This window comes from Rhopalosiphum maidis, chromosome 3 (assembly GCF_003676215.2).
Source record: "Rhopalosiphum maidis isolate BTI-1 chromosome 3, ASM367621v3, whole genome shotgun sequence".
In the NCBI taxonomy this organism is placed as follows: Eukaryota; Metazoa; Arthropoda; class Insecta; order Hemiptera; family Aphididae; genus Rhopalosiphum; species Rhopalosiphum maidis.
Window position 1 is genome coordinate 65,525,346 of NC_040879.1, and position 18,329 is coordinate 65,543,674.

General features: G+C 35.6%; 1 protein-coding gene across 1 annotated transcript in view; it reads right to left on the bottom strand.

Moving 5' to 3' along the window:
* LOC113556486 (transcription factor collier-like) overlaps positions 1-18,329 on the bottom strand; it is an 81,397-nt gene that overhangs the window by 45,419 nt on the left and 17,649 nt on the right. Inside the window, exons 5-6 of the mRNA XM_026961451.2 lie at positions 13,526-13,599; positions 12,839-12,907 (exon numbers count right to left, since the gene is read on the bottom strand). Of these exons, the coding sequence (XP_026817252.1) occupies positions 12,839-12,907; positions 13,526-13,599 (143 nt within the window). The remainder of the gene's footprint in view (positions 1-12,838; positions 12,908-13,525; positions 13,600-18,329) is intronic.

Consider the following 18,329-nt stretch of genomic DNA (forward strand, 5'->3'; position numbering starts at 1 on the left):
AAAAATTTTTGTTTATTTGTTATCATCTTTGATAAATTTCAAATGCAAATTGATAATTATTAAACTGACACTCGAAACAATAAAACCAGCAATTTAAAAAATAAAAGTTAATATCTTGAAAATAACAGTATGCAATATCACTTATCACGAAACGGGTTGATTGACCTTCTGAATTATATTTACTTATATTTTACCGAGTGAAATGTATAAGTAAATTTCTTATCGTTAATGATTTTTATTATTATTATTGAGGACGATATTCATGTACGCCCGCGTTAATGGTTAATCTAAATTCTTGCACACAAAGGTTTTAGAGTATAAATTCAATAGAAAACAGATAATTACTAAACGAATGGTTCATAAAAAATAATAAGTACATTCTGTCGTACAATTTACAATTATCGTAAATGTATTATCTATCTATTATACGAACTCGTAATATTCAGTATTGATTACATTTTGTGTATAAGTACTTATATTTTATTAAAATAATCTCAAAGGTATTGCTAATTTCTAATCTATATGCTTTCATAAATATTGATTTAACTAAGAAAATATTATGTCGAGAATAATTAATGTATCGCTTTTGTGCGTATCGGATTTGAAGGGTGCACTAATCAGTAACCATTATACAGACATATACACTGTGTGTGTATATATGTTTAGGGATAAAATAGACCATAATGTTAAAAAAAAAAAATAATGGTTAATAGTAATATAATATACAGGCAATTCAGGCGCGTCCGTCCCAAATAGAATTCCACTCGTCTGATCCTGATTAGCCGTCACCGGCGGATTAGTCGGACTAATTCCAGTAATAAACATGGTAACGGTCTGTAATTTAATTCAGACCAATATTCATATTAGGGCATAAATTATTATTATTTTGTGCATTCGTCATCGTGGTATCTTCACTCACACACATCCACGGCTTATAAAATATTTATATACACATACACACATAAGTACACATTTATAGTGCTGGCCGCTGGGTGTTCCGTGACATTTGCTCGAGGGCCGATTATGCCGGGCACTTACGCATCTCGTTTTACACGCGTAAAGCAATTATTCCGCTAGCCCTACGGCCGCGTCGTTTATTCTAACCTTATATTATTATATAACGAATGGCATGGGGATGGGGCTAAAAAGTGGGCTACTGCTCACGCACAAGTGCGGCGGCGGCGGCGGTAGCAGTACACAACAGATGGGACTTCCACTGCGATGCTTTCACCCCACACACACCACACACATACACATATACAGGCATACACATATAATACACGTATGTCGCATATATAAATAAATATATATACGCGCTGTCGGGTGGTGGCCAAAAGGGCGATGGTTGAGGGAAGATAGGAAAAAAAAGAACCAAAATAAACCCCCCAGCGTTCTCCTTCATATTGTCTGCCGTTGTTGTAATGACCAGCGCCGAGAAAATAAAGGGGAATTAATAGAGCTCGCGTAATAACATAAGCCGTTGACCCCCTCGGGCACATTATTATTTAGACAGGAATCTGATGGTTTGACCGAAGATCTCTGCCATATAGACATATATATATATATATATATATATATATATATATATATATATAATATTCTCTCTACTCACACGCGTGTGTGCGGAGTACGGCGGATGCGACTATAATATTATATGAGATGAAAGTACTGCGGTGGCGTCGTTGAATCGACCAAATCAAAACGTTAACACTAAAAACTTGTACGCACGAGTGATATTGGTGCAAAACGACTACTATCACTATTTATAATACTATATGTTGTAACAGTACTTATACCGCGACCGAAGTATTGTTGTCATTCGGTCACGATCGACTCAAACCGGAACAAGCGTTACGCGAGTGTGATGTTAAGTTGTTGCACGTATCAGTATAATTTCGTGCTCTACATTCGAATTAAAAAGTCTTTAACAAATCCAAAAATGCGATAACAATCAAAATACATGATTTAGGCGTCTCAGCGATTAAACTTTTTACGCGACTGTTAAATTGTGGTTTGATTGGTCCATACGTCAGAATGTCTATTCTCAATAAAGTAAAAATGTTCGTATTTTAGGAAAGCCTGTAAAGAATTAGCTCACTAGATGCAAACCATCTGTGAGGTTTTGCGAGCTATAGTTCTCTAACGAGTCTAAATATTACCTACATTACCTATATTAACGTGATTACAGTGTTTAATAAAGAAATACTAAAGCCATTCAACTATGAAAATTTTCTACTAATTTTAATAGGTATAAACAGCCGGCAAACTGCAATCAATTAATTTTGTTCGTTTAGTGCATTATTGTGTGTAGTTTTATATTAAATCAATCAAAGAAGGTTTCTCGAAGTTATTTAACTTTCGAACACCCAAAACTCTAAAAAAATTGAACATTTCGTAAGAAATTAATACTTGAAATTAAATATTTCGAACTCGAAAATTCCGATAAAACTCAAGTTTCATATCAATAAATTAAATTAAATTATAAGTTCAAAAGTACGAGAAAAAAATGAATTCGACTAAGAGAAAAAAATAAAGTTTGAATTCTAGTTGGATCCATTTATATAATATAATAATAATACATCTATACTCTATATACTATTTATATAGTATATAGTATATGTCAAGCGTGGCCAACATGCCATGTCACTGTTAAAAGCGGCTTATTTCTCGTTTACAAAATTAAAATATAGTTATTATTTATTATATACAATAAATTTATGAAAAAATTATCAAATTATATATAGGTAATGTATTTATAAGCATTTTAGCTCTTGGTATCATTGTTTTTATGCATGTGACCGCGAACCTATTTATGATGGCCACCCCTGGTGTATATATTATAATAATCACGATTTTGAATCCACACGCTTAAAACAATTTCCCGAATTCGTATCGTCCCTTATAAAGTATGATGTGTATGCAACGACGTCGGCGATGTTTGGTTCGGGGGGGGGGGTGGGTGTGGTAGGAGATAAATGATGTACACGCAATTCAGGTTTATCATACAGCTATTATTATATTATATAATAGTACATATGGGTACTACTGCAGTTTTCGCGGTTCAGCGATTAAGCGGTGCACCGAGAACAACAAAACAATACTTAATTGCGCGCGCGCGTGCGACAGATGCACAGCAGCAGTATAGCCGCCACCGCCTCGTCGCTATAATATATAGTATATAGACGGGCGAGTCGCATACGATTTCGTACTCACCGGTGCGTGCCGACATTACGTCGCACGCGACGAAAGCGGTGGTGATGGCGATAACAACGATTTTGGGGGAGGTGCAAAACCCGGCGGCGTAAGCACAGCTGTCGTGTGATGTGGGAGGCAAAACTGCATTTCTCGCGCGCGATATTTGATTAGAGGTCGGCGACGCAGCGTCGTATTACAAACAGCGTTCGGCGTTAGTGTACCGTACACACAATATTCACATATATATATATATATATACATATGTATAGACATATAGACAAGTGAATCGACTTGTCTCGTTTCCCCGTCTCGTTGTGTGTATACATACACCAGCGGCGGCACCGGTCGGCTGTACACACTACACACTTGACAACGCTCGAGGCCTCCGTACACACACACACACACACAAATGGCACGTATAAAATATTATATACACGCCCGGAACAATGTCAACAATTTGCGTGACCCCTTTCCGGACGAGGACCGGCCCCGGACACGACTATCGAAAACGGGTAAATTATACGACCGCGAGTGAGGGTCGTCTGCGGCACCGACGCGGCGGCAGCAGCAGCAGTTTCCATAATATACACTTGTGAGCGTGTGTGCACGCATTCGGACCATATGCGTCGTGGTCGCACCCGCACCACCGTATTATTATTATTATTGTTATAATATTATGTATACACAACCTAATAATATAATATCACATATGACGCGTTTTTCGTGCATTTTTTTTCTCGTTTTCAAATCGGTCTTGGCCCACTACTATCCCACGTCGAACGTATATCGTGTTGTGATATACGCGCGCGCACTACATCGCGTTATATTCTAAGAGGTGGCCAATTTCAGACGAGACTGAACGCGTTTTCATATTATATTTCAATAATTGTCAACGGAAATAAATCACGGCTGGTTGATATACCGTCATTACTCTCCGTCGATGATTATTATTATTGTTAGCTAGGTCTAGACTCAAGGGCCCATAATAATTATTATAATACACATTTATACGCGATAACGATACACACGTGATAATAATGCATAGACGCGCACCAGAAGACTGAAGAGTGTGTAACGAAGGTCGGGCCACACACTGCAGTACGTCGACGACAATTTGGAACAATCGAAATGGCCATAAATATTCGGCTTGTCAACTAGTCGCGAGTATTACGAGTGTATAATTAATAGACTGCGTCGGGGTCGTTATTATTATTATTTTTTTTAATTTCAAACATTCGTCGTGTCACAGGGTTGCTGTCTGTATAGTACACAAATAATGTTATTCGACGAATTCCCGCCCAAAACTGATTAAAAACACGTTTCGGGTAAAGTAATCGAGTAAAAACGAAAATGCTATTTTTTATTTAAAAAAAATAAATAACGCGTTTACGATGTGTCGATGTATTTATGCTGCGTGCGAAAAGTCCCAGAGTCCGTATGAAAACTCGTCTGCACGTTAATGCGTTATAATATTATATATATTATCCGGTCCTACCCAAACTGTGCCGAAAGAGCGACAATTCGATAAATTATGCAAGTCGAGCGGATTCGGCGAAATTCAAAAACGCGTTCCTGATACAATACGTCATTATGCGACGGGCATCCCGCCCAACGACGCACTCACACACACGTACAATATATGTACATTTTTTTTTTTTTGGGCGATTATTTATTGATGATGTCAGACCGCCAACGCTGCCGGTCGCACTGCCGAGTCTAGGCGGCAGCTGTCATCGTAATTCCATTAATCATCCGCACAAACGAGATGCGTCCGACGCTGCCGACGAAACGAATAATACATGTAAATAGAAAAATAATACCCCCACGCTGCATATACAATGTATATACGCATGTCCGCAGAAGGGTCGACCGTAGTGGCGCGAGTTACGTCATCGGGCCCCGCAGGACTCAGGTGGTCAGTTTTATACTCGCGGCGGTGGCGACAGAGCTGAGGCGACTCATTTCGTCGCGAGCTTTCGTATATACACCAAAATCCGTATAATATTATCGTTACGGCCGCGTCTATATATACATAAGGGTGTTATTGTTTGTCCCCCCAGCCGATAACTCATATCTATCAAATTGATATTTTTGCAATACGATTTTGGAAAATTATCTCCCTGCTGTCGAGCCACGATTCGCTATTTATAATATTTTGGTAGGTATACTGCTTGGCTTACCTCGACTTAAAAAAAAAATAAAGAATATTTGCTTTCGTATTTCTTTAATATCCGATGCAGAGATAGCTAATTTATACAGCGATAATTTATATCTTATTAAATTATTCCATTTCGAGTGGGTGTAAGCGGGCGTTCTACCAGTAAGCAATATAATTTATTAAAAAGAATAATTTAATTTTAATTTTAATGATGTACCTAATCACAAAAAAGTTAGAATCCTACGCGAGAGTACAGTTTTCCGAATCAAATTATCTGAGGTTTAGAATTCTGTGGTTTTGGATAGGTACTATTAAACTTTTAACTCATAATAATTAATGTTATTTTAATTATTTTGGTCGTCTGTTAAATAACTTTTTTTTTCTTATTAAGATTTCAACTTAATAAACAAATTAACTTTTTTTTTGAAGCTTTATCAACATAATGAATAAACAATGATACTAACAAATCAATTAAAGAAACGTGCGTGTGTTGTATTATTTACTAACATGGTAAACCTACATATACTGTCATTATATAGTAATACCAATAATAGTTTTATGCTGTTGATAATAATGTTGTCAAATAAAAACTATCATCAAAAATAATAATTAACGATTCCACTGAAGTGTACTTGTACGTTTTTTATACAAAATTGCGTGAGCTCGTAATGAATTATAAATATTTGTTTGGATGTTAACAAATATTTATTCAAAATTAAATGAATAATTATTTTTTTTCAAAAAACACAGTGACAATTATAATATCATACATTTAATATTATTATTAAATTTACAAACCCACGCACCAAAACACGATTACATAATATCAGGTAGTGTCGTAGTGGATATAATAATATAAAAATTTTCATTCGATATCGAATTCGCGTGTGACAGAATATTTAAAATTAATTTGAAAACAGTATACGAATGCAGCAGAAGCAGAATATAACATAGATATAGGTACGGTGAGCATTGACCACTCGGCACTCGTATTGCTTTGCTCACCTCGGTGAATAGTGTTAGCCATGATAGTAACATTAATTAAAATTTACTATAAAAAATTGATATAATAAAATAAGCGATTACCACATTTGTAAAATCATTCAGTGAACCGAAATATTGGCACTGATATGATGGACGATGGTATCATCATTATAATATAAATAAATAATAATATTTTATGTTAAAACACCTGCTACCGTTTGCCGTTAATCGAACAACGTGCTGATCAGGAAAAAAATTTTAAAAAATGCATATTATCTAAATTAAAGATGAACCCATATAAATAAATATACAATATCAATGGTGCACGATTAATGTAAATTTTCCTTATTTTCTTAATCCGGGACTTAAGTATCCGACATTGACGACACTAGCCGCAAGTACTCGATATTCAATATAATAAAGATTATATAAAGTGTATAAAAGATTTTCAGGAATGATACAGCCGAAGATATATAGCCCTGGAGTGTATACCTGAGGATATACGTATACTTTCAGAAGTCATATATACTTCCGAGGTGGTTACGAAGTAATAAATTCCGGTATTTATATTTTAATAATAATAACAACAATAAATAACTATCGCCTCGTGTACATCACACGTGTTTACCACCTTTCGACGACGTTTTCGATAACAGTCGATCGAGTTTAACCCGACGACGCTGCACGCTCCTGTGTAACACATAATAATATTATGTTTATATAGGCGGGTAATATAATATACTGCCTACATAATATAATATTATAATGTAGAAGATACAAGTGGCGTTATTCGTGCGGCACTGTCGATAATTCACCGGTGCCTCATAGCCTGTGACCCGACCCGAACGTGCGCGTATATGTGCGATGGCGATAATAATAATAATAACATTGCCACAATTATTATTATTATTATCGGTCGAATAAAACGTACCGATAAAAAAATAAATGACCGACTGAATTAGCAGACAGACGACACACACGCATTGGTAGATAAAAAATATATTATATTCCAAAACTAGCACGGTATGATATATAATGTTTATATTATATCGATCCGGCTAGGACATTTATTATTATATGAGCGCTGACCTCACGAAACGAGTCCGTTTTAATAATAATACGCGCACAGGCGAACCATATTATAATAACATGTATTATGTATGCACGCGATAAGAATCGCAGAAGTAAATTCGGTGGCATTGTACCTGGTTACATCCCGTAACACTAATTATTGACTGCCCTACGTTCGCCGACACTCGCACAACAGTCACAACACTAATAAAATGTCCACAGTACGGTACTTACGGTACGCATCATTAAAAATTTGATAAAAATATGAACATTTCATCTCGGTCGAACTAGTGAGTTGCAGTGATATTAATCGACTGTGCAAGACCGTTGTAATTATCGAAAAACCGAAAGTCAATATTTCATCATACATATATACATATATATATATGTATATGAGTATTCTTTTTGTTTAACAGACCGACAGTTTTAGCCGCGAGTACGAATTATATTCATTGTTTCGTTTTTCGTACAGTTTATCATTGTGTCTTCCGATGGCAAATTATGTTATGACGGTGTTTATTTGGCTGAACGAGACTTCATGAATAGTTAACGTATTTATGTATTGCTGTGTATCGCAACGATTACGTTTTCAAACGTGCGCGTTGCTCGAAAAATACAAACGTTTTGTCGCGATGACAGCTATAGTATACTTTTATAATAACAATATATAACGCAGCGTTGTATAATATGCAGGAATAGATCGATGTGACGTAGACCGCGATGTAGAAAAACATTAGAGTAAATACAATTCAGACAGTATGCAAAGCAAATATTGTCTAAGAAATACGATAACGACTTCTGAAAATAAAAAATACATAATAATTTCTACTTTTCCACTGATGGTAATCGCGTGAATATTATATAAATGGCACCTACCAACAAACGCGAGAACAAATTTCTATGCTTTCGTGTATGCACATTTTTAGAGAAACAGTGTCGAGGGGCGACGTTGCATCTAAGTGCGCGACGGGACAACCCTCGTCGCTGCACATTATAATACAATATGATAATATATACATACATAAAGGCAATATCAAATATATGGGTGTATATAGCAAATAAACATATTATGGAATCCCGTTATATATGCGCGCAAAACTCCCCACTCACCGGTGTCACCGCCACTCTTTTTCGTCCTTTATAATACGTTCAGTTTCCTTTATCACGCATTCATGTATATGTATATTGTATATAATACGTTGTGTTTTACGCGTTTCTTTCAAACTGTCTTCTAGGACTCGGGAGACGAATAATTCCTCGTACCTATCCTGTTCTCGAATCCCTTACGTGTACTCAACCATCACCAGAATAAAATGCACTGCGCTATACTTTTCTTATTTTATATAATATAGTGTATTTATTATTCGACGAACATACGTTGAATGCACCACCGTCTTATGTGTTATAATAATAATAATAATAATATATAGTGACATAGTGTATATGGGAGTTTTCCGATGATTTATATTGTGCTCGCATTTACATATTTACATAGGTATATGGAAATATAGACAATATAAAGTCCTCGCCACACACAACACGCGTTTTTTCCCGATGGGCGTCGGTTTAAGATGTGCAATCGCAATCATGTTTTAGACTAAGCATTACTGCAGGACCAGGACTCGTCGAAACGATAAACAGAAATCACTCGTCGGATTACGTAGTGACAATTGACACGATACGTACGCAATTCAAATATAATAATATACTATACAGGTACCACGAACGATTCGAGTTACAGTTTATAAAATTCAAGTGTTGACATTTAACGGGGCGTGAATTATTGTTGATATTACTGCGCAGTGGTTCGATTTAAATGCAAAATTAAATAGCGATATAAAATTTAATTAAACTGCTGCAGGCTACAGTAAATGCGCAGCGTTTAACGACGCTATAACGGATGCATGTATAAGTATGACACAATGACGTCTGAGACAATGTGTTTACCGTTTTATTATAATAAAGTCGTACACATATTATATGCAGATGTATGCGTATACGACCCCAGGGACACACTGTAAGTGTCGGTGGTAAACATTATTAGGTTGATAATTTTAATGTCGTATTTCGAAAATCTCAGACGAATTGTATAGGTATCTATGTATATTTATTATAGACTCACGAATATTTACAGAACAACTTGACAAACGTAAAAAACGCTTTTTTATTTTTCATCATAAATACGAATATACCTCACAAGTCACAAGACACTATATACAATGTCATATATTATAATATGATGGTCATTGGTACGCGTTGGCCATTGTAATATGCATCGCACATAACAAGAATTTTCAACAGTATATTAAACAGAACAGAATAGGTATTATACACGTACCTATATAGATATATAAACGTGGCGGTGAATAGGGAAAAAAATCTCCGACGGAATAAGAGAAATTAATGGTGTAGGAAAGAAAAAAAAAGATGAAGGTTCGACGACGCCGACGACGACGACAAAATGGCATCCCGTGGGAGATGGTGTACGCGCACAGGGGAGATGCGTAATAAGACACATGGGGTTTGTTTTCTTTGTCGATCGGGGCGGGGAGGGTGCGTGCTATTTTTATCTCTTTCAGGCCATATTTTTTCCGCCTGCCCCGCGCTGCACGTTATAGGACGCGAACATAAAAATCTTTAGGAGCAGACGGTTTTTCTTTTATATACATTCGACGGTTATAATACCGACAAACCGCCATCGCCGTCGTCTCGACGTTACCGCTGCAGCGCTTCAGTGCAGTGATTAGGTGGGGGGGGGGTGCGCCTGGCGGAGGTGGTCGGTCGGACCGATGTAGTATTATAGTATACGTTATACAGTAAGTATATATTATATAGTATCATCCGATTCGGATCTTCCGTTGCCGCCGTTAGGAAAGAAACGGGAAAAAGAATGACGAAAATAAAAAACCCAAAGAAAAAAAAATTCAGCCCACGATGATGATGATAATAATAATAACCTACGTTGAATACGCGTATCCACTGCCGCCAGTATTGTTATTAAGCGTTTCGCACCGGAATCTCTATGCCGTTTTACATCGCCGTGCTATGAATTACATACAAATATAATACGAGACGTGTACAGTCGGTTTTCTCATTATTTTTGTACTTGTCTGACATTGGTAAAAAAAAAAAAATAAAATAAATAAATAACTAAATAAATATTATGTGTATACATAAATAAATCGAACTGTTTTTAATCAAAACTTGGTTTTTTTTATTAAATGTCCTATGTATATATTACGCTTTTGTGAACATGGCCGAAAAATTTTCGCATGCAATGACGTTATCATTGGGGTTAGATCAAATTTAAGTTTTCTGGTACTTGAATCTTAATTCAATTTATTTTTAACTTTTAAACTTATTCGAACTTACAAAATTGTTTCTAACAAATTTAAAAACATAATATAGTAGTAAAACAGTGTTTAAACTTAATAAGAAAAAAATCTGCATACTCGAATATTTCAAACTTAATAGTGTTCGAACCATTCGAATAATTCGAATTCGAACATAAACTTTTTTCGAATTTTGAATTGTTTGAATTTCTTAAAGTCCAAGATATCCAGGGGTTTTAAGAGTTCAAAAACTTGTACTTAAATACCATTCATAAATACGTGGCCCATTGTATATAAGTAATGTTGTATTTCATATATTTTATTTAATACATAAGTGATGGGAACGAAATGTTTTTCGGCAAATTGTTAATATTTGATAATTTATTACTTCAGTGAGTTTTATTATGGTCTTTACATGTATATATATTGAACATCACCAGTATAACATTATAGTTTACACGATGATTATTTGATTGCGTTTAAGTAGGTAAATTTGTGTATATAATATGTATTTACTATTGTTCTATAACTCTGAAAAATCCTACGGTCTATGAAAAAGCACGTATTAAACTCGTCAAATACTAACGACGAGAAATTAATGTATTAAGATATTGCTTGAATTCAGTGTCTGTAGTATAATATTTTATCCGTGGTTTGCGATTAGTATTATGTTATATAATTTTAAATGGTGCGGGGAACTATATTTAACAGAGCACGCGTAATATTTTTGACGCATAAATACATACATACACATTACACGGATACATGTGTCTAATTTTCATTAAAACCGTGAAAATACACTAACTAGTGTATTAAACGATAACTGACTCATTCCGAATAAAAGGTTTGTTTTATTTTTCTTTTTCATTATCTATTACAAAAATTGATGGCACATTGACATGTTTATTATACACGTGTTCCGATGCAGGCATATATTCGCAATATACGTGGTGATAGCTCGGACAGTTCGGTTCGATTAATTTAACGATTATTAGAGGAGTTTGTTCATACAATATAGGGTCGACCGGGTTGATACAAAGTGGCCAACATTTTTATTGCATATGTGTATGTAAAATATACATTCGCATTCGGAGTGGCAAATATACAAAATTATTAATATACTATATTTATTACGAATATACAGTGGACTAATACATATTTTATTGACGTTGAGATTGTGCATTTTATTATTTTATAATTTTTATAAATACAATTTTTTAATTCTAAATTAAAAATGTTTTGTATATATTTTGAGTTTATTTGACCAATATTTACGTCAGTTACAATAATATTTAGTTGGTAACATCCAGCTATAAGTTATAACCCATTAAGTTTTAACCACGTTGAGCCGCACATCATAACTTTTTAATTTAAAGTACTTAATTGTTTGATTATTTTAATTATGGGCGCATTTTAATCTCGATAATGAATAGTATCGTATATAAATACCGTTTCACTTTAGCCTCAGTCATTTAAGTAATTACCCTGGATTTTTTTGCCGTGTAATTTAATTCTCTCAAACAATCTGGAGATGTTCTTTGAAGTCTCAATCACTAATGATGTTTTTATAGCGGGATATCGTACAATATTTGTTTTTTATTTTGTTCTACCGATTACATAAAACAAAAATACCGGGCGCTTGTGGTGTTTTAATTGGTTCTGGGGGAGGACAACGTTAGATAAAAGGCGAAAGAGCAGAAGTTTGTTCAAAGCACCCCACCCGCTGGGACGGCTTATTAGTGTGCGGATCTCTTTGTGGTATTTAAACCATACCGTTATAAAAGTATTGGGGGAGAGAGAGCATAACAGAAACGAATGATTTTTTTTTTCTAAGTGCTAAAGTCGACCAAAATAAAGAGGGTGAGAGAGCATTAGTCTTTCTACTTTTTTTTTTTATGCCAAACACATCACGATGGTTGGAAGTATAAGTAGCCAAAAAAAACATAATATTATTTTTATCTGTATTGTAATATATTTTAATATAGAAACTATGAACATACATCTGTATGACCGAATCTTAACTATTTTATGCCAATAAACTTTGGAAAGCAACATTATGTTAAGTATGCAAATCGTAATAATAAACTATCAATCTTACCTGTCGATGATGACCGGATCGGATGGCGTTTCGTTTCTGTTGCCGCAACTTTTCTTATCACAGCATCGACTGCAATTAACATGATGTATTATAAAACAACATAAATACCAAAGAGGCTTATATATATATTATACATACACGACATGTTCGTAGAACGAACTATTATTACGCCGCACCTGTCCCCCGGGGTTTTGGCCCCCTTTGGTTTTATAAATACGCGTACAACCCCTCGCGCGAAGTCAGCTATTGACGATTTTGTTTGCGTTGTATGTACGCGCGTACCTACATACAAAATAGCATTGGACCACGTGCATGACTCGGCAAACTTTCTCCCCCGAGTTAGCTTGTGTGATATGTGTGTGTGCAAACATTATACACATAAGAGACTTAAGGAATGTCGTTGTGTCGGGGAGGAGCGTGTCAGCGGCCATAATATTTGACCGGTAAGCGATTCATCATCAATATATTACTATTATTATTATGGCTATGCGGTTGCTAACCTATACCTACCGCGCCACGCCGTCTTTGGCACCCATAAAATGGGGTCGGCTGTTATACCATAATAATAACAATAATAATAATAATAATATCTGCGCACGGTTATGGTGTAGAAGTATACTTTTAGGATAATATATTGTTCGGGTAAATGTATTAAATATTGTATTTATATCAATAATAATGCGTTACCTGCACATGACTTCGTGCGTTAGCAGCACCCGGCACATCTCAGGATTCTTGTCTTGACCCTCGTAAATGATGGCCTGTAAAATGGCAAAAAAATAAAAATCATTTCTACAATAACACACGCGTATCAGACATATAATAATAATGATTTCTATTATATTAGTATATAATGTGGAAAAAACGCATCGATCTGTTGTATAAAATAATAACACGACGAACACACAGAGGTTATAACAGCAGCTGGGCGCGTGGAGTTTTCCCGTTTTTCTGTAGCGTTAAATATATAACATCACATAAACTACATGCAGTGTATGGAAACATATACCGGCCAGGTCCACTCCGTACAACGCATATATAATTTATAACGCGGGCGTTTGATTAAAATAGGCTTCATAAGTGACAAAATATGATGAGTGTTTTCCTATTAATATTATAGAATATTCTAAGTAGGTCCACCTCAAACGTACGGCAAGAATTCTATGTATTATAGAACACATAAAATTGTTACGTCAATTAAGTAAAAAAAAGTTATGATCAATAAACTAAGTATATAGTTTTCGTTACCAAAAAAAAAAAAAATAACGAAGGTGCCTATATAGAACAGATTATATGTCTATACCGTAGTATATTGTAATATACAGGCATACGACACACCCATATATATATATGTGTATATATCATGAACTCGCACTGGGGTATAGCCGCAGGTACATAATATAATATATACGTACGATATATAATATATCGTGTGCTGCAGCAGGTCTCCGTCGCGCGGCGAAACCGAAAAGGTTAATATTTTATGTCCTATAATGGAAACAATTAAAAAAAAGAAGGAGCCTTCCGAGAGCTTATGTAACATATTAAAGTAGCTTAATGGCATTAGCGTTCTGTAATAGATTTTTAAACAATACTCTCTCCGGCGGCCGGGCGCGCACGCGAGGGGATCGTCGTCTGCGGCGGCAGGGTGAAATAACGTTGCGGCGGTACACGGTGCACATATATAATATATGTATAAGACGGTTAATCCGGAGGTCTTAGGCTCGCGAGAATCAGGGGCGCAAGCAATTTTATCTATATAAATATATACTCCGCGTACGGTTCCCGGGCTTTGTGCTGCTGTGCGCCACCTCACCCGCCGCCGCCGCTGCAACAGGATTTACTCGGCCGCACTCACCCTTTCTGCGGTACACCAATAAATACCGTCTAATTGAATATATACATATGCTGCGCGTACTTACATATTTATTCATAATATAAGTAAATACGCCTGCAGTGTATATAGTCTACACGAAATGTTCGCCGTTGCAAGTTTTTTTTAGCAGTTTTAATACGATAATATAATATTACGAAATAACGTACGAATCATCATTCAAAGGAATACTGTACAACTGTTATATATAATCTATAAATTAAGGGGCATGTGTGGAAAGGTCATCGCTAATTCCTCTGCCGTTATATATCGGCGGTTATCACATTTATGGTCTTTATGTGGGTGTTACCTAAACGTATCGAAAAACTTTTGGTATGACGTAAACGGAATGGCGTGTGAAACCGAAATAAATGCTACGAATAGACGGTTTTGGCTTTGAACGAGCTGATGAGAAATTGGAGGTACGAAAATATGTTTAGGAATTTATTTGGTTGCGACCATATATTATATTCCTAGAAGTGTCCTTTGAAGTAATGCATTCTGTGTACAATATTATACGGTGGAAACACAAAGTAGACGCGTCTGCGTCCGCCCCGAGAAGTTTTAATGACTTCTAGGTAGGGATATTATATAGTGAAATTGGCTTTAGTTAAAGTTTGCGATCAAGACGAGCGCGGAGGTGGTTAATTAACGAGATCAGACTGCGGTAATACCTACGCTGCAGCGTTTTGGTAAATAATAAAAATTATAATAATAAACTATTATACCTATTTAGTTATTACATGTTTTTTTTTTTAAAAATATATCAATATACGCGTCCGATTATGGGCTTACCCAAATTAACCCGGCATGTCTCGAGTTTTGATCTACCTTGATTGACGTTCGGAGGGAGATATGTTGGGTGAAATTAATTTTATATCTTTAAATTGTACAATAAATATAGAAACAAATGGTCTATAATATATTTTATTAACTATCATATTACACGAATTGCTTGCATAAATCTCAGATTGTTAGTAAACACGGCTTAGTCTTGAAACGAATTGTATACTGATGCCTTGAGATGTAGTAGAATGTACATTTTAACGAACTATAAAAAAAGTAGTTGGCGACAAATAACTAAAAGCCTCGTTATTTTCCGCGGTTTTTGTATAAATATAAAAAGAATTCTATTTTTAAAATATCTACCCAATACGGCCAGCCGACGGATAGACAACCCGGATCGAGCACAATATTATTACGATAACTTTTTGTTTTATCTGCACATATGCGTATACGTATAAGTGTGTTAATTCATATTGTACACCATAACACTTATAGTAGCATTTTAGTATACGTTACCCATCACATTCTATAGTTTGGCGGTACCAAGTATAGTAATAATAATGGTTTACCCCGTTAGGTCAGGTTTAACAGTTGTGTTTATCGTATGCGTAAATCATTAAACAATATAGTACAGGTACGATATTATATGCGACGTATACTCAAATCACAGTATAGCATAAGTACCTACTACACTATATTTTATACGATTAGTGCATACATCAATTGTACCCAGTGTAATAATAATATTATATTTTGGCGAAACAATAAAGCAAGACCGTTTTAAATTGAACAATTAAAACATAAATTCGGATGAATGCGTAATATCATTAAACGCATTTGTACGATAAATATTTGTCGTACGATTTATCATTTGGAACGTCGTAGTGAGGCGTAGTCGCGTACGACTGGCGGTAGTCGTAAAGTAACCGGAAGCACGCACGCACGTTTAATGTATACGGTGTATAAAATAGTGTACATATAAATACGGAGGAAATAACAATAATAATAATATGTAATATATTATTATAGTATTATTATTATGCCGTCGTGTCGCGAGAGTGTGTAAAACGGCGGTGGCGCGAGGGTGTGTGTGAGTCTGCGGCAGTGAGAGTCGTCGTCGTCGTCGTCGTCGTACCTATATTGTTGCTCATACACACGTGCACACACGATTCGTACACATAAAATCGGTATACTCGTACAACATAATATAATGATATATATTATACGTGAACGGGCGCGGGCGCCACTTGGCAACGCGAAACGGATAGATAAGCGCGTTGTAATTCGCATTGGCATTATCGCGTGCACATCTCTGTCGCGGCCCCGCGCCACCGCCTACGGGCCCGCGGCCCCGCACACGCTCCAAGTACACACGACAATATACACATTTACAATATAATATGATAATATTGTAGATACGCGTACGTAACCGCGTGCGCGTGTGTGGTATTACGATGTGTGTAAAACACCATCAAAACTCCACACAAACGCGCACGCGTTCATGTGTGATATACACACTCGCACCTATTATATATATATATACACACACACGAGTGTATTTTGTACGTAATAATACATATATATATATATATAATGTATACTTGTGTGTGTGTGTCATCCGCAGCGTTATAACCTTTATACACGTTCGGACCGCCGACAAGGGATGTGTGTGTGTGTGTGTGTGTTTGATGCTCGGAGAAGGGCGATAGTACCGAAGAGATAGGGTTAATAATAATATAATATTGTCGTGTACAAGCACTCGTGTGTGTGCGTTCGTATTTAGTGCTATTTATATTATGTGTATATATGTATACACGTAGTATAGAGACGCAATATCGCATTGTCTTTGCGCGTGTGCGACATCTACCCTTCTGCCCCCCCCCTCCCACCAATCAAACCAATACCCTCTCGTCCGTTAAACTCGCAGTGTAATAACGCGCGCGAGTTATATTATACAGAAACTGTGTATCCCAGACGAGAAACGCGAATGTAGTACACACATATATATATATATATAGGTATCTACGCACCAGCCGCCGTAATATACATCCGACCAATATATATATATATATATATACACGACACGCGTGTAGATTCGTGATACGAGCACGCAATATCTCGTCAGTCTGCAATGTCCATTGTAAATGTAATAATTATGAAAATGTAGATGTACCTACGTATAATAAGATGACTTTTGATATACAAGCCACCATAGGTATATGCGTGTTATATCCGGTTTGTATTATTATTAAGTTATACCTATCACGTAAGTTTATATAATATTACGATATGAATTTGTATAATAGTGGGCAAATCATCTAGAATTGTACTTATGTATTCGTCAAATCTCACTCGGGGAAAAAATGGTAATATAATCAAATTCTGCACTTTCCGCGGTCGTTACATAAAACCTATTTATTAACGAATAACAGTCTGTAGATAGAAGAAAAATAATTTATATTTTTAAAATCTAAAGTTTGTCGTATCACGTTGAAATAAATAATACTCAAATTTGTACATAAACGCGTTTATTTTTAAACATTGTAAATATTTGTAATACTTAATCGATTGACACACACACAGATGCCGACTAAAATAAATATTTATGATAAGTCCTGTGGAATGATCGGATCGAGCGCAATTATCAAATATCATTCGTTTCAAAACCTGGGTGCAATTTAAACATTTTAGATTGGGCAAGGAGCGCAGTTCTACAACCATTATTATTTAGGCGACACGCTCCTTTAATATAATATAAAACATATTTATTGCGTATAGCATAATAACGTTTAATATAATTAAAATTATCATGCGCGTATAACTATAATAATA